Genomic DNA, 25,547 nt, shown 5'->3' with positions numbered 1-25,547 from the left:
GCTGTACCAGAGTTACTGTTATGTGCCAATTGTAAATAATTTCCTGTCTCTGTTTTCAGCAGTTCTTATTTTTATTTGTAAGCCGCCTTGAATCCCACCGGAGGAAAAGGGGGGATGATGATGATAAACAAACAAACAAACAACTGCCATGCTGTGCATGCTTACATGGGACTGTTTTTGAACATTCAGTCTCAAAAATTATTATTTAATGCCCCTTTAAGGCAAGGAGGTATGATTGAAAGTGTGAATTATTCAACCCGTTTGAAAGTAGCTTATTTCACAACAGTACAGCTGTTTCTTACAGTGATACGCTGGTTCAGACAAGACTACATAATATTTTGGCGGGGGCGGGGAGGAATTAAAAGCGAGCAAAATGAAAAAGAGGTACAGTGGTACCTCGGGTTAAGAACTTAATTTGTTCCGGAGGTCCGTTCTTAACCTGAAACTGTTCTTAACCTGAAGCACCACTTTAGCTAATGGGGCCTCCTGCTGCTGCCACGCCGCCAGAGCACGATTTCTGTTCTCATCCTGAAGCAAAGTTCTTAACCAGAGGTACTATTTCTGGGTTAGCAGAGTCTGTAACCTGAAGCATCTGTAACCCGAGGTACCACTGTACCTTGAAAACATACTTCAGATTCAAAGGCAGGAGACAGCTTGGTCACTGGAGAGTAAAACGTGTGAATGCATTTAGCAGGATCTTCTCTTTTCAGATGCACCTATTTAGTTGCCTTGGGTAGCACAAAAATTTTTTTTAAAAAAAATCTTGACAGTGCAATAATAGTTTAATGATTTGGCATGATTTCTATACTGAGCCAGTAGAAAACGTCAAATTCCCTGACAAAATACAACTTTCCCTCCAAATCAAACCCAGTAAATCAATTTTCTTGCTTATAACTTACAAAAGCAGAATTGATTATTTTTTAAAGTATTGTTTGTACATGAAAATTAAAAAAAGCAAAACAGCAATGCCCTTTATATCACACTGGAAGCTTTTTACTTCAGGTGCAGAATGATAACAGAAATTTTGGCAGCTCTTTAGCTGCAGCATGTGTGGCACAGACTTTCAGATGTCTTTGAGATAGACTTACACTATCTCCCCACCTTTAACCATACTCTTTCTGCTCTGTCAAAGCATGGGAGGCATTGCCGAGCTGGGGTAACTGTGATTATCAGCCTTTCTGTTCAAGAGGAATAGCATGGCTGTGTTCTGATGTAATTCTAAACTATGAGCTCCCTCTTCTGCTTCACTGTGGCCATAAAGAGGGAATCAGAAGCTTCTACTTTCACTTTAGATTAACTGTAGTTTAGCATGTCATCTGAACCCAAAACTGTGGTTAATTGGAATAAACCAGCTTCATAAACTATGGGTCAGAGCTGGGTAGTTTCAGCTAACCATAGTTAAGATTAACCACAGTTTTTCCAGGTTTGGACTACATGTCCCTGTTTGCACAGCACAGTAAGCCAAACCTTGATTACAGGTATTAGTAACAGAGGAAAGAGCTTCACAATGATCCTATGTTCAGACAACACACCTTGGCTTGGTTTCCATGCAGTGCCGTTGAGCTAAAATAACTGAGAAGGAACACAGCATCAGGGAACTGTGGGAGCCTGCACATTTGTGTGTTTACAGTAAGCCATGGTTTGACTTCTCATGTGTGAACAGAGCCTGCAGCAAGCAATGGTTCATCTAAGAAAAGCAAAAGCTTCTGGAACACTGCAGAAACAGAAACTGCACAGCTAGCAGGAAAGAGGCAAAAAGGGACATCTCTGAACTCCAAATCCTACTTGTGATGGGATCAGAAACTCTTTACAACTCATATGCAGCAAGGTGGTTTTTCAGACTCTGGTTAACTGGATAAATTAGTGGAAGGTATGTTTGAAATGTTTAAATGCTGATAAAGCAGCACAATTTTTTTTCTCCTTTGCAGTATAACCGTTACCAGTGCTATGGTGCAGAAGAGTGTGTTCTGCAGATGGGTGGCGTCCTATGTCCTACCCCAGGATGTGGAGCTGGTCTGCTTCCTGAACCAGAAGTCAGAAAGATAGTTTGTGAGCCAAGCAATGGAATGGGCTGTGGGGTAAGAAAAACTCCCAATAGTTCTATGACTATCAGTTAAGGTTGTGAAGTAAAGGAGGGGTGGAGGGGGATATTTGAATTTCTCTGTCTCACTGGTGACTCTGAGCTGCTCTTCGTGGCAGAATGAGCAGATCCCAATAAATAATAATAATAATTCACTGCTGCAGCACAGAAATGACCACTTTGTCATGTAGAGTATGTCTGTCCCAGAATGCTTTGCTTTAATTGGTTTGTGAAGTTGCTGATCTAAGTAGTTACAGTGAAGAGTGGGGCTGTGCAAATGACAAGCCAAGAGCTTTGACTCTCTTTAAAACTCCCAGCAGTCAGCAAAACGGTAAAGGTTCTGGAGCCAAAGGATTTGTTATAAGCAGCACTCTATTTAAACAGGTCTGGGGAGGGGCAGGTTGCGAAAGAGTCAAGTAAGTAAAATGATGCCGTGTGTTTTGAGCAGATCGATGAAGAATAATGCAGATAACATGACAGTGCCAAATGAAAGCTCATTTTAAATAAATGTTGTCCAAACCAAACAGAGAGATTGCCTCTGCCTCTTCCCCTGTTTCATTAGCAATAGCTCTGTCAGACAGCAGCACCCTCCATTCATCAAGTAAGAACAATGGGGCTATGCAGCAGACCCTTTAGATAGCTGCTTTTGGCTCTGGATCTCAGGAGTCACCAACATCTTAAACCTAACCCAAGCATTTAGAGGGGGAAAGTGATCCAACCACTTCAGGATGGGTGGGGTTGCATTATTGAGTACTCCTCAGCATCAGAGTCTCTGTTCATGGAAAACGAGCATGTCAAGGTTTTTATCTTGGGCTTGGCTTTCTCATAAGCATTTGTGTGTGTGGCATGTCACTTTTAAATGGTGGGAAATTCCAAACGTACTCATCTCATATTCCCTGCTTGGGAACAAGGTAAAGCTGAAGGAAACAAACCATGGCTTTGCTCTCCGCAGCAGAACTGGAGGAGAAGCGAAGCAGCCACAATCTCTCTGATTTTGTGCTAAGCCACAGTTTGCCTTAGAGTTCAAACTGAGCCATTAGACGCAGGTGTTGTGTTCAGGGATAACAAACATATTCCTAAAATAATGTTCTTTATTGTAAAGGATGTATGATAGCCCTATTTAAGTGACCCCCCCATTGTGTTACCCTTTGCCCTTGTGGAGCTGCTGAATATATATTTAGGAAAATGATATTAGACAATGCGTATCCTCTATAAGGTTCATTTTGACTCAGATTTAGTTTTGAAAATATATATTTTGCATGCCGCATACCTGAGAGTGATTTCCTGGCTTTGCTGTTGGCTAATCCTTTTTATTTTCACTCATAAAAACAATAATTTGATTTCCCAAGGGATTACCATTACACATTGTTCTTCCGCCTTCATTGCTATTCATCAGACCAATCTTTCTCGCTTTCATAGCTGAGATGTAAAGCACTGACGTCTTTAACACGGGAAACCAGCAAGAAAATATGGAAGCTGTTAACTCTGTGCCACCTAGCCTGACTGCTGAAAAAGCTGGAGTAATCAAGGCTCATGAGAGCTCAATAAATAAAGCACCTTTGTCTTGTTTTGTACTAGACTAGCATATTGCTTGCTATATATCAAAAGGATGTTTACTGTTCAAAGGGGAAGAAGTTCCATTCCTGATAAGGTTAGGCCTGAGTATCAAGGAAGAATACATGGTCTGCCTATTACAAATGCTATTTTATCAGGTACATGTGTAGCTCACGCCCCTATCAGTATTCACAGTACTAATTTTAATTTGTTGCTATGGAATGAAAGTGTAAAACAAGAGATTGAATAAGATTCTTGGAGACCTGTGGAGTGTTCTTGATGCTGGCAGGTGCTGCAATGCAATGCAATAAGAGAAAATTGCATCTCTGGATTGTATGCAGTCAGCATCCAACACAATATATAGGTGCATTTCTATGCACAGCGATTCCATTTTTGTGAATTCCAAATGCAAACTGATCTGATCCACGTCTCCTGGACAAATGTGCTGAATACATAATTATCCTTTAGATTTCATGCTTCTCTGAACTTGTGATATATTTCTTGAATCAGAAAATTACCCAAATTCATTAAGAATGCATGTTTTAGGATAAAATGCATGTATATGTTGGGATAAAAATTGGTTTTGTACATACTTTGTAGTAAAAATGCGTATTTAAGTGCAGATTAATGTTGGAATGGATTTGACTTGTGAATGAACACATGCAAAATTGACATGGCCTGGAAATAGATGGATCCATCCCAATAGTGAGACTGTTCAATTCATTTGTTTGCCCATTTCTCGAATCTTGCTTCACATCTGCTTAAAGTACTTACCATACCTAGAGAATAAAAGCAGTTTTCAAAAGTAACCCAGTTACCAATCCACCTAACAGTTAGCTCATCCATCCCAGCTCATTGTTGTTGTTGTTGTTGTTGTTGTTCATAGTAATAGTACCATTATCACCATCATCTGTGGGGTAATGCTAATGTTTAAGTATGTTAAGCGTGGAGCAAGAATTCCTTAGCCCATTTATAAGTCTTTAAAGCACAAATAACAAGGCTATCAATTCTCAAATAGTAAAATAAAAGAGATTTCTCTTTCCTTGTGCTTTGGATTCTCTACCCCTTATTCATTGTGTTCCAACTCGCACTCTTAAGAAAATGTGCTATAAATATATTATTATGGGCAAGGTAACATTGGAGGACGTTGCTGAGATTAAAGAGCTGGCTCACAGCAGAATTGTTTCAGGACATCATGTTGTGACTTTTTTTTTCCAAAATGAGACAGACGTTTTCCATTATTGCTAAATGCTGAGTTGCTTGCATTATGCCACAGGCTCTAGGCAGTAATCATGTATAGCTTTCTTCTACTGAGTGGGCACTCTAGCCTGTAGAAAGTGGAACTCCATCTTGTTGACACATTATGCTTCTCTTTCTAAGCAAGTTGTTTCATTGCTAAAATATGACATGCTTCTCTAGGATAACTGAAATACTCTTTTCTGGTAATGTCTAACATGGTTTGCAGTGATCTGTAAGAAAACACTAGAGCCTTCAACATGGCCGAGTGTTGATAAGCCTTAATGTCACCCTCACTTCACCATAGTGCAATGCAATTAACATGCCATAGCACTGCCAAATGACATTATTATTATCTCCAGTATATGTGCCGTGCTGTACTGCAACCCACTGATCCTGTGGCAGATGTAAAATTCAGATGTCAGATCTGACAACGTATAGCAGTCTGAAACCACATTTCCATTATTAAGAGTGTAGGTCATATTAATTATTCTCCTTCTGAGAAATGGCAAAACACAGTTTAGATGCTGAATGCATGTCTGTTTCTGTATTTGGATTTAAAATGAGTAAAAAACAGATAATTTTACCTATACTGTCAGCTGCACCAAGATTTGTAGTTATTCCTAGTAGTGTTTTTCCACCAGTAAGGGTAAGATGTAGACAATGGAATGGAATCTGTAGAAGTTGAAAATAAAGCTTCAAACATGTCCCAAGCTGTCTGGATCTGATGGGAGTTTAGTTCAAATAATCTGGAAACCAGACTGGTGAAATCTGATGTATAAAATAGTGAAGAGTCCTTTAAGCCCACCCACAGAGCATATGGATATTTAAGTTCCTGGGTTCAAAGATGTAATAGTAACATAAGTAATTCTGTATCTCTTACCCATAATATATTACTGATACATTTGCTTACTGGAAGCACTGCAAAAAGAAATACTGGGCAGTTAGAAATAGTTGGCTACAGGAAAGAAGGTGATCCAGGCATAATGCAGGATACAGTGAACTTCCTTTGGAGGCGGAGGCTGTGTGTGTGTGTGTGTGTGTGTGTGTGTGTGTGTGCACGTGCAGCCTTTACACACACTGTCAGGAACAGTGTGATAAAGAACTAGTTCCACAGCCAGAGGCTGCAGCTGGCTGGTTTTTTTGTTTGTTTTGTTTTTTTGTATTTAAAGAAAGCTACAACCAAGAATTAATTCATGGCAGAAGGAAAATACATTTCAGGATGAAGGCATGGAATTGGGACCAGAAATGCAGCTAAAGCTGAAGTCCGATACCCTGACATATTTTTTGGAGTGTGATCCGTCTTTCAATTTTTTATAAGCTTTCTAATCTTGTTTTGCTGATAGCACCCAGCTCTTAAATTAGAGATCACTGGCTGGGGTTGCAGAGTCGTCTCAGAAAGGTTGTCCCCTTGCTGACTTCAGATACTGTCTAAAGATGCATAGCACCTGAAGCTGAGGAACAAGCACTTCCTCTTCCCTGTGAGGTCTTAAGGGGTCTTGTGGCTTTTGAAGCACTAGAGACAACATGGTGGGAAGGAAGGATAGCTAAGCCATATGGCCAGGTGAGAGAAATTTTCAGTGGGTTAAATTGCAATATCAAAGAGAATGCCATTAACAAAAAACTACCTGTGGGCATGTGCTCCTTCTCTTCATGTGAAAGATGTCAGTCAGAGGAAGTGAACAGAAATGCTGGGGTTGAACACTTCATATTATTATAAAAATGCTCAAATTCTCAGAGAATCTTTCCAGGGCATAAAGGGGCATTTTCTACTCTCCCACTGACAGTGTATCATTTTCAACTGACTGCATCTGAAAACAGATAAGGCAAATCAAGATGAATCTAAAAATTAACATAATTGAGGACAAAAGTAGTGAGCTTTTGCTTTGAACAAAGAGGTGCATCACTGAGTCACAGAAAATGAAACATTAATGCAATCAGCTGAGGCTATGGGCTGACTGGGAGTGACAGAGACCAACGACAGGATCCCAATTATAGAACAGCCTTATCTGAGCAATCATCTACAAACGTTTCACATGTGAGCAGGAATAAGGCACATGGTCTGAATGATGAATATTGCTAATAATAAATATAAAAGAAATACATTGAAACCTAACTAAACTTCTCTAGTGCATCACACAAAAGGCATTTCACAAAGAGTGCTTTGCATTCATCTTACGATATCACTGTATGCGAGAGCTATTTAATAAATGGGAAAAGGTGGAAATACAAGATAAAGAGGAGGATTAGATCTAGTTACAGGTAGCTAGCTGTGTTGGTCTGCCATAGTCGAAACAAAATTTAAAAAATCCTTCCAGTAGCACCTTAGAGGATTAGAGTGAGCCTATTGACCCAGGTTTTATAGTTTGTGTTTGCTCAAACTTTTGAAAAGACAAACACAAAGAGCGACCTCCTTGGCTGTCACTTAATCTTTTGAAATGACCCATAAGACAGTTTTACAATGCATTTAGATATAATAAGATTATAGCAGCTCATAATCAGACAGAAAGTCCCCAAATGGCACCAATTAAGCAATTGTGATCCAAATGTATGTGGGAGTCCTAAATGAAGGAAACTAGGCCCTACGCCGAATAATTGATGCCTTTGAATTATGATGCTGGAGGAGACTCTTGAGAGTCCCATGGACTGCAAGAAGATCAAACCTATCCATTCTGAAGGAAATCAGCCCTGAGTGCTCACTGGAAGGAGAGATCCTAAAGCTGAGGCTCCAATACTTTGGCCACCTCATGAGAAAAGAAGACTCCCTGGAAAAAACCCTGATGTTGGGAAAGATGGAGGGCACAAGGAGAAGGGGACGACAGAGGACGAGATGGTTGGATAGATAGTGTTCTCGAAGCTACCAGCATGAGTTTGACCAAACTGTAGGAGGCAGTGGAAGACAGAAGTGCCTGGCGTGCTCTGGTCCATGGGGTCTTGAAGAGTCAGACACGACTAAACAACAACAAAGGCCCTAAAACCTGGTTCTTCAGGAAATACTGGCCCATTTCAGGCACTATGCTGCTGTGAGGGAGAGCAGAGATATGTCTGCTAGTTTTGCTCACCCCATCATCCATCTCATCACTATGCCTCTCTCCACTGGACTCTGTGCATTGGAGGACAAACACCTGTAGCAGGATCCCTGCTGCCCTGTACTAGCACCTCGCTGCCCAGCAGTCTCCCTGCCTCAGCTGACAAAGCTGGTCTCAGAGGCGGTGTTGAGGACTCCCAGTCTTCTGGTTCTGGGAGACTTCAACATCCATGCTGAGGCAGCTGGCTCTGGGGTGGCTCAGGACTTCATGGCCGCCATGACAACCATGGGGCTGTCCCAACATGTCACTGGCCCAACACACATGGCAGGCCACACTCTGGACCTTGTTTTTTCGATTGAGCAATAAACCCTGCATGAAGTCTGGGCAGATCCCGGTAATTGCCTCAGGCATGTCCATTTGCAGCACAGCAGGTTCGCAGTTAGATGACTGATTGCGTGATTTTTTTCCAAACATATAGTTTGGAGTCTTCAGCATAATCCTAATTCTGATAATCTGATGAAACTTGTGCTATGCAGCGATGCCCTCCATTAATTTTATTCCTGTGTATGAGTTGTTAATATGTGAAGAACCTTGGTTATTCTTTTTTTTAAAAAAAAATTCTGAACTATACAGCCCAGTCATTTTCCCCCTAACAGATGCAATACATATTTCATATTTGAAGTTTTAAAACAAAACTACAGAATTATCAGATTGTGAAAAGAGCATTCAATTACTTAGTTGATGGGAAAACTGTTTTTCTTTAGTACTGGGTGTAGGAGGCTTATGTAACTTCAAATACCTCTCTGAATTGAAGACCAAGCATTTTTTTTTAAAAAAAAATCCTTCACTTTAAAGAAATATTTTGGAACTGTTTCAAGTGGCTGAGAATAGACTTAGAATAGAAAATGTGTCTCAACCTGAACAATAACATTTCTGCTGCAAAGCTATATTACAAAAAGTAAAGGGAATATCATAAAAAACTGAAATGATCTGTGAAAAGAAAATAAAGTGATCCAATTAAACAAGAGACATCTCTAGCACATAAAAGGGAATGCTCTGAATTGAAAACAGGAGTGTGTTGTCGAGGACAATGGGCAACTGTATTTCAGATAGAAGCATGGGAAATAATAGACAACCAGATACACTTTGGACATAAAATAATATCCTACAGAAGACGGGACGGGGGGAGGATTCTGTTGGGGATAATATATCCATGAGTAGCGTCCTTGGCTGAGGGCAGTGAGTCATGGTTGGATAGTCATATCTCGACTAATTTCATTCTATCCATACATTTCTCTGAAATTAAATTTTGCTACCACTAGCAAGTCCCCTACTTGCAAGACCTTTTATGCTAAATCAAATAGCAGGCAGTGTGGGTATTGAGAGTATCTGTTCTGCTGGTGCTTAAGATTTGATACAGTTGAAAAGATACAGATCACCATTTTAAAAATACTAGAGTCCCACATGCTCTCCTAGGATCAGTTATGAACAAGGTTGGACAAGTTATTTGTGCACGTGGGCTCAGTGCTAGAGATCTTTTTACCAATTGCATTGAGATGACTCGTTATTCTCACTAGGACACCAGTTTTCACTCTTGGGCATCCCATTGCTTGTTTCCATGACATGGCACTTACTTACTTACTTACTTACTTACTTATTTGGAAAATTCATATCCCACCCTTCAGAGAATATTCTCTCAGAGCAGCTAGCATAAATTTAACATAGTAAAACAACCTGAGAAAATAATAAACACAGTAAGAGCAGTGGAAAACTAAAACAATGCAAGCCATATTAGAAAAGGTCTTCACCTGGCCCTGAAAGGATGTCTCCTTGAGGACAGTAGAGGAAAGTCAGGGAACCACAGCTGAAGGTGAGGGGACCAAAGAAGGGTCTCAAAGAAAGATACTGTAATAGTAACTTGTCAGCTATGTGTTGAAAGCACTTAATATACCCTGTACCCAAACCATTCAGCAGCCAGAAGTAAATTAGAAACCAGCACAATTGTTTTCAAACTGGTGAGGTGTATTCCATATACCTGGTACCAATTATCAGTCTTTCTACAGATTTTGTACCAACTGCAGTTTCTCAGCTGTCGTCAGTGACAGCCCCATGTACAACAGGTTGCAGTAAACCAAGTGGGATGTTAGCACATTATGAATAACTGTGACTAGGCTATCTTGGTCGTGAAAATAGTGATTCATCAATGCTAGTGGACAAAAGCCATCTAGTGACCTCAAGGCAACTTGGGCCTCCACAGAAAAGTAAAAATCTAATGTTATCCCAGGCTTAGGAACCTCATCCTTCAGAAGGAGTGCAACCCTCCTCAAAACTAACCAAACATTATCGCCCAACATTTCTAGACCACCCACCAACAACATATTCATCTTATTGGGATTTGGCTTCAGTATTGACTGTCCTCCTGTCCATAACTAATCTCAGACAACAGCCTGAATGCAAGCCAATGCCAGCAACCTGTATTTCTCTTACTGTTCTGCTAAGTCAATGGTGCATTGCCACCATTGCTAAAAATCTGGAATATCCCAGTTTTCCTCACTTAATGAGAGGCTTTTCAAAGATCCAAAGCCATAGAGGCTGTAGAGGAGGTTAAACAACCTGTGACCCACTAAGCCAACCAAGTCCTTAGTGGCAAGCACATCCGTGTCCTCTCTTTGACTTAGTCAGGTTCTCTTTCCATAAGCTGCACCAGAAACGTATGGGGCAAACAGCCTCTCGGACAAATCATCAAACTAGCTCCATAATTAGTCACTTGACAAGAAGACATTTTCCACTTCCAAATTTTATCTGAATCATAAACTACAAATATAAGGCTCCAATATTTACTGTACAGTGGTACCTCGGGATGCGAAAAGGATCCGTTCTGGACACCCCACCCCACCCCCCATTCGCATCCTGAACAGAACGTAAGATGCAACTGCACGTCAGAATTTGGGTGGGAAAGAGTGAGGCTTATATTTAGGCCAATATGGTACTTGAAAGTTAACTCCGTCAAATTCAACAGAACTTACATGAAAGAAAATCTGTTTCAGATTACTTCTTTTCCAGAAATCTAAAATGTGGCTAAAGCTCACCCTTTCTGAGAAATCCCCCATTACTTTTATGGTGCCACCCTGTCTCTTGACTGTGAACAATGTAATGGTGGAAAACATGGTTTATTGACAAGTTTGATCAAATCAATGAGAAAATAGCAACACATGCAGAACAAAATAATAGATTTATGGATGCATTTTTGCGATATGTGCTAAAAGATTTCACCGTTCAGGGAAACCTGTCACTGTTATTGTATTGCTTCCCTTTCAAGCAATGTAATTCGTCCCAGTGGGGCATAGAATTAATTATTAGCAAATGATCACTTATATTATTTCAGTCAATAGACGTCCAGACAGCTCAATCTTCGTTTTCAGTGTGACATGTAGCTATTGAAAATTGCATTAAAGTACATTGACACATGGCAGAAACAAATTGCCCTCATAACATTTATAAATGCTGCTTGATTATAGAAATGTTATCTGTGTAATTTCAACATGTACTACAGGAGAACAGTTGTGATTTCGCAGTGTGAACGGATTATGCTGATTTTCCACACTGGAGGCAGGGTGGGGTGGGAATACTAACTCCTGTTCTGAACATTTTCATTGACATACTTGCTGGGAGAAGAAAAGAAAGCTCCCAGGTAAGAGCTGGGGGGGGGGGGGGGGTCCACCACTTTCTGTTCGTGACAAGGGTTAAGAGGTACCTTTGAGAAAGAACTGTGTTTTCTTCTCTCTTTCTCTCCCTGTTTTAGTTTTTATTTAGATTTGTTTCTTTTATCTTACTGTATTATGAAAAAGCTTTAATAAAATCTTATGGGGCGGAACTAAGATAATAGCAGAAAAGCTTTGTAAGCAAATTTGCAGGCAAGGTGGGAGAAGAGACGCGGGAGGCGCTATGGTGTAAACCACTGAGCCTTTGGGCTTGCCGGTCAGCAGTTCGAATCCCTGCAACGGAGTGAGCTCCCGTTCCTCTGTCCCAGCTCCTGACAACCTAGCAGTTCAAAAGCACATCAGTGCAAGTAGATAAATAGGCACTGCTGCGGCTGGAAGATAAACGACGTTTCCATGTACTCTGGTGTTCCGTTGCACCAGAAGCAGTTTAGTCATGCTGGTCACATGACCCGGAAAGCTGTCCGTAGACAAACTCCATCTCCCTCAGCCTGAAAGCGAGACGAGTTCTGCAAACCCATAGTCACCTTTGACTGGACTTAACCATCCTGGGGCCCTTTACCTTTTTTTTCTCTTGGGAGAAGTGGACCCCTTGGTCTCGGGAAGTTTTAAAGTGGGGCATTAAAGGCACACGTGTTTATTTAGTCATGATCTTGAGCTACCAATATAATAGAAATGCACTTCTAAGCATTGCATATTTTTTCCTTAAAACCATAGTCTTTGGTTGGTAATATTGTTGTTTCTCGAAGCTACAAACATGGGTCTGACCAAGCTGCGGGAGGCAGTGGAGGACAGGAGTGCCTGGCGTGCTCTGGTCCATGGGGTCGGACACGACTAAACGACTAAACAACAACAACAACATTGTTGTTTCCTTTGTTCTGTTACATCTGAAAATCAATAAAACACAGGAAAATTAAAATACATACTTCACATATTTTTTTTTGCATGTTTGTACTAATACAATGGTGTGCCCAGTCCTAAACACCTATGGGTAGCACAATAATTTGGAAGGTTGTACATATGGAGTGGTTCAAAACTATCCAAATCATCCTCCTTTATCTCCCTCCTTGAATGTTTCCAGGTAAACACACTATAAATTTTTAGCAGTCCACACAGTAAGTGAAATCAAAATGTCGTCTTTTAAAATAAACAGGAATTCTGTTGTGAGATTTTTTAGCGTGCCTAGAAGTGTTGTTACTCTAGTGGCAAAGTAGATAACAGCTTAAAGCACCAATGATCTAAGCCTGCAGCATGAATCCACACACTAATCTTTAGAAGATTATCAATATGGTGTATTGATTAGAGCAGCTTCCTCCCGTATGATATTAATATGATATTACCATCGGATATTACCATGACCATTGGTCATGGATGATGGAAGTTGTAGTCCAAAACACTTAGGGGAAACTGAATTAAGAGTGTCTGATTAGGGCTGGGGATACTCAGCTCAAATCTTAATTTACTCATGAAGTTCACACTGGGTGATGTGCCGGTCACAGCCTAACTTGCTTTGAAGGGTTGTTGTGAGGCTGAAAGAGGAATAGACCAGCACCCCTGCTACATATTCTCAGCTCACCTTTAACTATAATCACCCAAGAAAAGAAAAGATAGGCTTGTCAATATATATATATATATGTATATATATATATATATATATATATATATATATATATCTTGAGGAAAAAATTCACACTTATTGACAAGTGGCATGAGAATCACTTCCTCATTCTTGTCTTCCAACGCAGCTATGGTAACAGTGCCCAAAAGAACCACGTGGATGAAGGCAATCACTTGGTTCTTCCCAAAATAATGTTACCCATAGGGGTTAGTGGCTGTAGTTTTAGATGGATTGTTGTCTCTCCCCCACCCCCCACCCAACCCATACGGCTTCTTTCCTCCAACTCCCCTTACAGCAGCCTTGCCTTCAACACATACAAATTATTACTTTTTTAAGTGGAGAAATTGTTGGTATTTGTATTCAGGAAAACTTTTTCATGGCTTCTCAGTTTAACCTTTCCATCGACTTCCTCTGATTCATTGCAGAGAAAGATAAATGTTGTAGAACAGTGTGGGGAGAACAATTGAGTGTTTTTGGGGGGGGGGTTGGTAGAATATACAAAAAAATCCTTTACTGAGGCTCTTCTCGCAGAGCACAGTTTTTTGGCTGCATTTTAACTTGTGTTTTGCAGGAGAAGCTTTTATTATAGTATAGTGTTCTTCCAGTAAAAGGGGACCATAGTGTTTTAGTAACATGCTATTACAGTCACGACTCTGTCATCATTCTTCATCTGAACCATCATTTCCCCCCAATAGCGTTTACACCTTTTGTTATGCATTGTCCCGAAGATCTGTTTTGAAGCAATTCACAGAAGGAGGGGGTTATTATTATGTCGACTTGGGAAACGTACTTCAGATCTGACTTGATCAAGGCTGTCTTCAGGATAGGGTTTAATTTGTAAGTGAGGCTGAGCTTCCTTCACAAGTCAATAGCTAGCTTATTGCAGTCTCTCCAAACTAGACATAATGGCAGCAGCCACGTTTGGGTTTTTTTAAAACTTATTTGCCCAGGTAAAACTGAGGCTGGTGGGGATCTGGTTAGAAATAGAGGAGAAATTTGGTTCAGTTTGCAATCATAAGCAATCCTACCTAATTTGCAACACCAGTTCTCTGGAACAGCCTTCTAATATTGTACTGCTTTTGATACTTCTTCCATTATTTTTTTCTGTTTAGGCAAACCTACCCAGATTAGTAATTGTGTTATGTATATTTGTTTTTAAACCTGTTGGTTTTATCTAGAATTTGATTATTTTATTAAGTCTATTTGCTTTTAAACTGCTTGTGGTGTTTAGTTTAGTTTTCTAAATTAGGCAGTATATAAATCCTGTTAAAATAAATAAAAAGTGACTGAAATGACTCAGAGCAGGGAGGTAATAGGAAGGCTTAGTTCTCCTCACCCACATGCCCATTTAATGTGAAAAATTAATTCGTCCTCCCTTTCTACATGAATGGGGCCAGAATATGAATAAAATATCTAACTGGCCTCTTCATATCCAGCTGGGCCCTAAGATTGCACTATTTTATAATCACTTTTAACCCAGCATTCTTTATCTGCTGTCATTGAGCATGGTGCCTGTGATTAATTGCAAAGTAAATAATATTTAGAAATATTGAGTACTCAACAAATCTACATGCCGATCTTGAGACATTTAGCAACTTAGGTAGAGGCTCAACAAGGGAAGATAAAACTACATTGATTTCCAACAAATGACATCTTAGTACTGATCAAACTGTTATGTTCTAAATGCCTGCATTTTCGTTGTGGTCTGCCATGGGAGTCATATGTGGTGCCTCACTTGGTCTGAAAACCTTTCCTGTACCAAGTATAGCCTGACTATTTTTGTCCCGGCTGCTATTGTTAATTTTCTCTCTCTACGGCATCCTTCTGGTTTGTTGATCCCATCCATTATTCTTGGTGTCCAAAGCCAGCACCTCCAACCTCTATTGATTTTTCTAATTATGCAAACTTCTACTGGCTTCCTAAAAACAGACTGTGGTATCTTGTTTTTAGGTATTTGGAGGGTTGGCAATTTTGCAGATGTATATGAGTGGCAAAAATTTGCTTTAGATCAAACAGTGGTTTCACACAAGCATTTATAACATCCAACTGACATCTGTAACTTTGGTTAATTATCATGAAATGAGTGTCCCCCACTTCCCCAATTTCCAAGCTGCTTTGAGAGCATCATAATTGGTTCACTGTTTACAGTTGGGTGACTTTCCATACAATTTGAGCCACCATTGAGTACGGTAACTTTGAAAATGTCCACCCTGTGGCTGATAGTCATGTGATTTCATCTTCTGTTGAATAGATCTCTGTTGTTTTGAGCCATGCATCAGCATAACCCTGATTTTAAAAAGAGTGGCTTCATCCTTTTAATAAAAACTAATGTGACATATCTGAGACCGTGTATCTGATTAAGTCATGGGTCTGCTGCCTGTGAAAACTCAACCCTGTAAATCACTTAGTAAATCAGCACGGTAAATCTCTGACGCATCGCAGCACCTGTCTTTTTGCAGCTGTAGATTAGGAATAGCCTTTTCTACTAATTCTGGAAAAGATGCTAGCTGCAGGGTGGGGGGAATAATGCATTTTGAAAAGCTACACACCCACACACATGTCATTGCTGTTCTCTGTAATGTGTAGCACTGCTTAGAGAGAACTACTAAAGCTTTCCCTGCCTTTGCTTTCTGGGTTTTTCTCTCTGTGACTGTTTCTTGCTACCTGGATATGAAAGGCCTGCCACCTAGTGTTACACCTGTTTCTGTGGTTGCTGCTGCCGTTCTTCCTTCCAAGCTTTGCTGCAGTCGTGCACAAGCAAAAGCCCTGTGAATTGAAACTGATGCTCCCAGACAGTACAATGCTCTGCATTTTACATTTTCCCACTCTCCTTGGTTTGGCTTATTACTGGAAACACCAGCTTTGCATAGCCCTAAGACAGCGAGAATGTCTTATGTTGTCTACTTCTAGAAGCTGTTGCAATGCCCTGTAGGGCATCCTAGCTGTTTGTCCTAAATTGAGATGACAGTGTTGCTCATATTAAATTGCCTTCTTGCTTGGCTTGGCATGCTGGGATCCATATCTATTAATGCAGGAGTGTCCAAGTGTCCTGCCAGGAAAGCAATTTGTTCCCCAGTAGGGTGTCTGTAAAGCAGCTGGTCTAGGAAGCCATCAGAGGTGATGTTAGGGGCAAGTTGTGTTTTTCTTGATTTAATGGAAATTTTTACTGATCCATCTCTGTCTTTCCCCCCAGAAATTGTCGCCAAGGCAGCACATATCTATCTCTGGTTACCTCTCCTCCCTCTCTTACAGTCCTGTCATATCTTGCTGGTGGTGAGACAGCTTTCACAGCCTGAGCCTCATAATAGACACTCTGACAACAACCAATGTGCTATTAATGGATTTGGGGGTAGGGGAGCTGAAACGCCCTAAAGAGATGACATAGCTTTGGAGCATTCCTGTTAACCATCAGCTTTGAAACTTCTGTTCAAAAACACAGGAAGCTTGTCTCTTAGCTAGAGAGTTGAAATATATGCACAAGCATTAACACAGATAGGCAATCTCATTTAACCTCAGCGGGATAACTTGTGGGCAAGTCTGCTGGTGGTCTTTCAGATCCCGTAGTCATTGCTAATTCCTGAATCACAAGTGCTGCTAATGTACACAGCCACTAGATGCTTATTTTCAGCATAAATATGGTAAAGAGAAGAAGTGATAACGAAGTGGAAAGAAGGAAAGAGATGAATATATGGATTATGGCTGAGATTTCTGGGACTTCTTATATTTTGTGAAGGATGTGCATAAGCAGTCACATTACCATATCCATTTAGTCTACACATTATGAATCAGAGAGCAAAAAGCATGGATGATGAAGACTGTAGTAACCTTTTTTGACCTTGATTAGGGCTCTTTAATTGTATTGTTAGTCCCGTCATTGCTTAGCTTCCTACTCAATACCAGGAGAATTTCTGTGCAGTGCTAATATAATAATATAGTTTAAGAGATTACAGCAGGGGTAGCAACCTAAGGCCCATGGGCCACAAGCAGCCCATGGGGGGTAATTTAATTGGCCTATGGACCCTTCCACCCGCTTGGGGACCCCCACCGCCCACTTGGTTGACTCCCATGGGCTGATCTGTTCATCCCTAGCTGCATCCCTAGCTGGACATGGGTGGTGCAGTGGTCTAAACCACCGAACCTCTTGGGCTTGCAGCAAGCAAACCAACCAACCAACCAACCAACCAACCCTGAGTTCTTCTATTAATCATAGTTTCCCAGTTCAGATGGAAGAGAAACTATAGTTACAGCTTCAGAACAAGCTAGGATATTAAGAGATGGTTTGAATTTAGCTTAACATCCTGGCTTGTTACAAAGTCATTAGCCATAGTTCCTGATTTCAATAAAATGGGAAGCTATGGTTGACAGAAGACTTCCTTGCTGACGAGTGAAGTAAAGAGCAAAGTTGCTATATGAATGATGAAATGGGTATTTTTGTCTTGGCTTATTAATCTGAGATATCATCATCTGAATGCAGACACTATGCTTTCCTGTTTGTAGCAGTCACTTTAGAAAGCTACTTGATTCAGAAAATACAGGTGGAAGGATGAAATCAGTCTGTTTGCTAAAGATGTACAGTATGCTGAGTTTACTGGGCTTTAAAGTCTTATCACAGTTTCCCTTAACCCTGGGTCAAGATCAAAATAAAAAGCAAAGGCAGGAGGGTTACTACCAAGCACCAGGGGCAGAGGGGCTGTGTCTATAAGAAAAAAATATATATAACTAGCATAAAGGAAATGTAAAAGGGAGAGAACAATATTTGAGTCCATTTGAGATGGCTCCTGTGGTTGCATTCATTGGTATCACTAAGAAGGATTTAGACTTGCTGTGAGCTTTCATCTGTAGCACAGACCTGGTTTCATCTCTCCTCACATAAACTCACATGCCTGAATCTCTGGTGGTAGGCCAGGAATTATTCAATAGTTGCTGGTATGATGATAAGTAGTCGTGAAAGGGAGAGGGAAAAGAAAGTGATCCATCCACATTGGGGGGATGGGACCCATAAACCTGCATTCTTAATGGGAAGCGATATAACAGCAAAAGTAAGTGCTGACCCCACAAAGGCTTGCTGACCTTATTTTTTAAACAAAGAAATCAGGTAGGGTTTCAGTGGTTGACAGAAAGCTTCACTATCCCATGGCTATATCTGAATAAGCAGGAAGAATATTATCAAAATCATCTCAGTCATCCTTCACCAATTTAAAACAAACAAATGTGTTGCTTCTATGCCTAGAAGGCGGTAGGGAGGGAAACTTAGAACCACATTTCCCAAACTCATGCCCTGAGATGTTTTGGACTACAGTTCCCATCAGTCTTAGCCAGCATAGCTGATAGGAGTTGCAGTCCCAACACTTGCAGAGTGACAGGTTGGAGAAATCTAGGTTAGAGAGTGACACTTGCTTCCATAAAGCTGTCAAGGAGTGAAATCAGCAAAGGGTGGCACTCCTCTTTATGTCTGAGGTGGCACTGGCCTTCAGTTTGAGAGTCATGCCTCGACTTCTGCATTGCACAAATGATATTGCAATATTTTCCTTGTTTTGCATTTTTTAAGAAAGAGAAGGGAAAGTGGAAAAGGGAAAAAGATTAGATGTGTATGATTAAATTAAAAGCTGATCCTGTAAGGTAAAGGTAAAGGCCCCCCGAACGGTTAAGTCCAGTCAAATTTGATTATGGGGTGCTGCACTAATCTCCGCTTTCAGGCTAAGGGAGCTGGCATTTGTCCGCTGACAGTTTTTCCAGGTCAGGTGGCCAACATGACTAAACTGCTTCTTCCCACTGCAGTGGTACCTCTTTATCTACTCGCACTGGTATGCTTTCAAACTGCTTAGTTTGGCAGGGGCTAGGACCCTGTTGTGTGGATTTGAACTGGCAACCTTATAACTGTGCTTGCTTTTTTTCTCACACAGGAAAGGAGAGGCATACGCAGCCAAAAGGCTTGTTCATACTTCAACTTATATGTGAGGACAAAAGGTCATGATCAGTTTTATCTTAGGGTTGGTTTAGGCCAGTCTCACATGATCCTCTCCAGGAGTGCATAAAGCTGCTGATGGTCACATAGATTTACAATGAACATGGAAGTATTGACTGTATGAACTGATGCCTCCAGGTGGGGAGGAGCACAGGGTCACTGTGAAGAGCAATCACAATACAGGCAACAATCAACTTATGCACATCCAGTTGACATGCAACTACGCACCTGTGTGTTGCGCTAAACCTGGAAGTGACTTTACAAATGGGGAAAACGGCCCTAAAGGAGCCCAGAAAGGGCAAAAAGGCACAAAAACAATCCCATGAGCCTTTGCAAGTACAGTCCCGCAAGCCCTTGCACCAACTGTTGAGGCCTTTGGAGAGTTGGAGTTGGAATAAGGAGGTTTGGAGGGAGCAATTGTGGTGGAGTTTGGCAAGGTTTGGCATCTGGTAAGTGCTGCTGGCTTTTTAGGGGTTTCCAGAGGTCTGGATGGTGTTTGCAGGCTTTTACACTGGTGTTTCAAATATACGCAATTTCACTTAAACGTGTGGTGCCTTGGAACATAACCCCCATGTAAATGGGGAATTGCCTGTAGTGTAGAAATGCACACAGTGGTGATTATCCAAATCATAGAGGTCACCCATACAGCCCTTCATTTCCTAGATTTAGGAAAGGTTTTTATTTATTATGAGAGATAATGGGACGGAGCAATAGTAATGTAAGTAATTCATAATATAGTGATAATGTATGTAGAGATTAATTCCCTGTGGGATTGTGAATTTTCATCTTGTTTTAAAAACTTGTTCCTAACACTATGTAGCTGTTCTTTCCTGAGATCCTCAAGGACTCTGGGCAGAATGAAACTGTAATTCAGATTTGTAGCTAACGTAAAGGTGATAGGAGGGCACAACCAAACATAGTATACATAGAAAGGAGACTGAACTGCATTAGAGAAACATGAGCAAAGCAATAACATAGGAATATATAATGTGTAAACACTGCTATGGAAGGTCAGCTGCAACAAATGGATTTCTTTTAAGTATGGAATACACAATCACCAATGGCTGTATTCCTGATAAAGATATAAAATGAGAGTTGCAATTCCTATAAAGGTTAGGAGATAGTAAATTATATGCCAGTGTACCATGGAGTCCAAACAAATACCAAGAAAAAGATACAAGTATTTGAATGTTATTGTTACAAGCAATAGATAAGTATTTGAGCAGTATAAAGAATCACTAACTATTGCTTGGCATTGTATACCAGTTTTGTATGTGCAGAGAAATGCTTTTATATTTGTACTTGTGCGTTCTAAACTATAGTCCGAAGTTTTACAGTTTTATCTCCATCTGCCGTTTGTGAGAAGTAGGCCCCAAAGGGTGTGGAATATAAGCCAAACAAAAGTCTAATGAACAGGGGAGATGGAAAAGGTGCTGTCAGACCATGGGGTTGTCCCCAATCAATGGGGAAAGCCTCTCCTCCTCCCGGAGGGGAGGGGTTGTGAGCGGGAGACGATTCCCGCGTCATGCAGGGGGCACTCCGCCCCCTGCTTCAACTCCAGGGCTGGCGTGCCATGCCCCTCCCCGGTTGGGCACCCAATAGGGAAGCTTGGCGGGGGCGTGGCTTGCCGTTCAAATGCTGCCGCGCCAGCCATCCCCGCCATTGCACACACATTTTCTTCGAGTCACCCACCCTCCACTCCCTTTAGATTAGCTTTTCCTGAGACTTTTCTATGGACCTCTGGTTGGTCGCCCTGTTTAACCAGGGGGCCTGGTAGGAGTTTTTTTTTCCAATTGGCTAAATTGGCCCGGCCTCTTGGTTTTTTTCGCCTACCTCGTAGCAACCGTCACAACTTTCGTGGTATTTGGCGGTTAGGCATTGGAATGTGTTGGTGTTTCGGGGGGCAAGGTGTGGCCATCGCCTTCCTCGACAATTTTGGGTATTCCGCTAAAGGAATCCGGCGGCCGTGGATCCTGTCCAATGCCCATGTGGCGGGAGGTCATGGCACGACCCTCGGTGACATCAGGAGAGAGCCTATAGTTGTATTAGCATCAACAGGCTCCACCTTCTGGTGAATAAACCCCCTTTGGGCTCACCCCTCTCCGAGTGGGTGGAGTCTAATGTTCCGTGGTCCAATGCCTAAGCCAATACCTTCTCACATGCTGTAATCAATAAAGTTGTGGCCTTTTCCTTACCCATTAACCTTACATACTGTGTCCACGTGTCTTTATTCCCCAAGCGGGGATTGGGTCCTTGAATCACAAATAGTTGGTTTGAGGGCAGGGAAATGTAGTATCTGGGAAACTGAAGGAGTTTTATATTAAAAGATTTATGTACTAGCCTTAAAAAGTAATGCTATCAGGGTGGCTAAGCAGTAAAAATGAAGTCCAAACAATCAACAGTAAAATGATAAAAGTTAAAACACAACAGGTTTAAAAGCTAAAATCAGATAAAATCAGATATCAGATAAAATCAGTTTCAGATAACATTTAAAAGGGAAATGATTATTATGTGGAATAAGAACAGCTGTACATTTGTTGAATTGATTGTCAGAAAAGCTCTTTTAAGGTCAATCCAAAAAGAAAACATGAACTGCTTTGTGGTGACTCTCCATAAAATTTTAAAATGAAATAAAAACTGTGGCTCTTATTCAGATTTAAATTTGTTGCATGGCAATTTGTATTTATTGCTATTTAATCATGGGAGAAAGAAAAAAATGGGTTCAGAATACTAATTGTGATGGGCTACATGAAAGAAAATTGTGCTGTTTACCCATAAGGTTAACAATATGTGAATCTTTTTTTCCTGAAAACGTTTTCAGTTACAAAAAAAATTAACATAGAAAAAGAGTGCATTTTGGAAAAAGAAAAACAAAGTGATGAAAATGGTGGATGCACCTTTTTACTTCTCACTCTCAGGAATACACATTAAATGCTGAACAATTACATTTGCCAGCATGCCTACTTGTTCATGTAAATAACCATGCAATTATGCTGTGTTTGTCTTTTGTACTATGGAAACTACAGGATCTCAGAAGAACTTTGGTGGAAAAATAAAAATTGAACCTACCGAGTTTTAAAATTATAACAGTAAAGTAGATGAGCAAGTTGTAACACATGGAGCTTAGATTCAGACACATCCATCTCTTTCTCAGTACATGTGAAAGTAAGGGAAAGCTAGGAGAGTTTTCCAGATTCATAATGAATTCTCAATATGATAAGTTCTTAACAGAATACAAGTTCACACCATTTAAAAAGGATTGCTAATTTTCTTTCTGTGTAATGTGTTTTAAAGTCACCTTAATTTCAAAACAGACTTGGGCTATTATCCAGAATGTCACTTTGGGTGTTTCAAATGACTTGTGCACACCTATTATGGCTTTCAATGTTTCTGGTCTTAAAAAAAACTGCTGGCGATATAATTCAGAGGGGTGGCTTTTGTGTGACCAGCTGGCGATAGGACTTTGTTAAGAACTTTGCTTCAGGATGAGAACAGAAATCGCGTGGCGGCGGCGCGGTGGCGGCAGGAGGCCCCGTTAGCTAAAGTGGTGCTTCAGGTTATGAATAGTTTCAGGTTAAGAATGGGCCTCCAGAACGAATTAAGTTCTTAACCCGAGGTACCACTGTATATAACCCCTTTAAGGGGGGGCCCTGGAATCGCCTCCACAGGGGGGTGAGTCACCACTTCATACCCCTCCCATAGGCAAGAAAAGACTAAAGGATTCCACCCAAGGCCATAACCGCCACAGTTGTGATGAATTGCTATGGGGAAGACAAAACCTGCCAATGCAGGAAAATGTCTTCTCAGTCCTTCAAACAGCAACCAATCAAAGACCGTAGCAGCGCCCACTAAACAGGAAGAGAAAGTTAACCTGCAAACAAGAAACATTAAACAAAGGGAGGGTAGGGAGGGTGAATCTCCAGAGCCGACTGCCTGGCTATTGTCGACTCCACCCCCTGTTTATAAATAGGGCTGGCCCCACCTCCTAGCAAGAAACTTGATTACTGAGGCTGAGCGTGAACCTCCAAAAATTAACACTGAGAGGCAAGCCAGCCCCTGTTTGCCAGTAAGCTCCCTGGGAACTGTAGCACCACGCGCGATCCTGCAAAGGGCACCCGCAATGTAAAGTGTGAGTGCTCATTAATGAAAGCCTATCCTGAGTGGATCCAAATGTGATTCAAACTTCAAAACTAGTTGAATACTCTTAGAATTAGCTCACACAGTACTGTGGACTAGATGTGGCCACAAATGTCCCTGGATGTACATTGATGGCTGGGGACACAGTATCTATGATTGCCCACAATATTTCAACAGGTTTGGGGAATTATGGTTAGTTCTAGAAGTGGTTAGATGACTCTCAAACATGTTTTGATGCTGGCTAGTTTTAACCAACCACGGTTAGAAGGAAGTGTTTTATTAATTGAGTGGGGAAAATCAGATGCAGTTTAAAGCAAATTTTCATTTTGAAAATATACATACTTCAGAATTTTATTGTACATAACTGTCTCATGAAAATCTTGGCTGTGCTGGGTATAGATTCTCAGCAGAATAGAAAATTTCTGCGTGACTCATCTCTATTGAGCAGTGATGAGGCACTCACGAAAGCTGGCTTGAATTTATCAGCTTTCACATAGGATAGAGGTCCTCTGATCAAGCAAAGTAATTTATGGTAGTCCATTACTGCCTGGAAAACAACATTCTCACGATTGATGCTCACGTTTTGTTACTTTGTTGGTACCAAACCAGGAAATCACAGATATCTTGTGAGATTATAGCACCATGCTGTATATCTCAAGCTAAGAATCCACAATATAAACATTTTGAGACCAAAATACTTAAATCTGTCATTTGCACTGCAGCTCCTACATAAGGCAACTAGCAATTTTGGAGAAATTCCTTGTAGAGCACACTCTGTTTTTATACAATTTGCACCATATGACTCTGGCTGCTGATTTTTCCTGTCATTGGTCTTTCTATTTTCTGCCTGGCCTACTCATTTCACTCCATTTGACAAACCATTCACATCAGCTGCCAAGGGGGCAAAGGGAATTGTAAGCATTTGTCAATGAAAGGAAGAGGGGATTCTGTAGAGAACAAATAAAAATTACCCAGTAGGCATTAGTGCCTCAGCCTTTAACAAGGGTATTCTTTTTTCAGGTTCCCAAAGGATCATTTGAAGTTGCTGGCAAGCTTACATATCTTCACAGAAACGTCTAATTAGTCTCATTTAAAATAAATCCTTGATGTTGTACAATTCACATTGTACAGTGGTAATCCTTTTCTTAATTCAGATTGTACGATATGATATCAGGAACATTAAGTCTATAGGAAGTGCCTTTCATTGGTCAGTGAATGTACATAGTCTAGATAGAAATCTCATATCGCAAAGCACCATCAGATGTCCCTCATTTACAAATGAAAGATATTGAAGTGCTTATCAGCAGCAAAATACTGATAGAAAACCCATGGGAGGCAAGTGGTTTTTTAAAGAGAGCTCCTAATCTAATCTGGCTAACATTTACATTAGGGACAAAGGAAGTTTGACCCTAAGGGAAGTGTAGTTGGTTTGTTATTTTGGTCCTCCTTGATGCTGGGATGCTGGAGTAACTCATTTAAGTACTAGTGATACTTTTGACAATAGCTCTGGTCATTATTTTATTGTGCATATATGTGTGTGTGGCAGGAAAGACAAATAAAACAATATTAAAATTTGATTATTATTTTTAAAGTTCTGTTTAGTATCCAATCCTCTTACAAACTTTGGATATTTCCATGCATCATGTGTCCTGAGGGGCCACATTGATTTCCTGGTGTTCCTTGAATTGGGGGATAATTGCTGGAGATCTCTCTTCCCTGCTTTTGGAAAGTTTAAGTGGAAGAGACCAATAAACAGTGTTGTTGCAGTTTTATAGTTTGAATTGGCCCGTGATTTGCATTGGGTTTTCTGTGGCTTGACAGTAGTAAACAGTGGGTCTTCCCAGGAAAAGCAGCAAGACAAAAGAAAATCGTCTTGGACCTGAGCCAGAAATCACAAGACAAATGGAAGGAAACATGGGACACATGGAGATGTGGATGAGCACTTAGTCAAATAGAGAGGTGGGTATTTTTGAACTGGAGTTCACTGGGCCAGTGTGAGGTTGTGGGGGGGTCCAGAAAATTTCTGTCTTTAGGATCTGCAGCTTTGCTATTTGCTGTGGGAGTCTGTTATTCCAGTATGCCATGTTTCCTTTTTAACAGCTGGAGTGAAGCCTACATCCAAGGCCTTGAAGGCTTATGTTAGCAGTATCTTCTAGTTATTTTCCAAATCCCAATATTTTTGCTTGAAATCGGGAGACCTGCTCCTTGC

General features: G+C 40.8%; 1 protein-coding gene across 4 annotated transcripts in view; it reads left to right on the top strand.

The window, feature by feature from the left end:
- Positions 1-25,547, top strand: part of PRKN (parkin RBR E3 ubiquitin protein ligase) — a 610,775-nt gene that overhangs the window by 518,920 nt on the left and 66,308 nt on the right. For 3 of the 4 annotated variants that reach the window (XM_083605872.1, XM_083605873.1, XM_083605874.1), the window contains one exon: positions 1,929-2,078. In XM_083605872.1, coding sequence (XP_083461998.1) covers positions 1,929-2,078 — 150 coding nt within the window. Of the gene's footprint in view, positions 1-1,928; positions 2,079-3,499; positions 3,713-25,547 lie in introns of those variants that run through there. The other variant, XM_083605875.1, reaches the window with a different exon arrangement.

This window comes from Podarcis filfolensis, assembly GCF_964270895.1.
Source record: "Podarcis filfolensis genome assembly, chromosome: 3".
NCBI classification, from domain to species: Eukaryota; Metazoa; Chordata; class Lepidosauria; order Squamata; family Lacertidae; genus Podarcis; species Podarcis filfolensis.
Note: the sequence above shows the minus strand (reverse complement) of the source record. Positions and strands in the feature narration are given on the sequence as shown.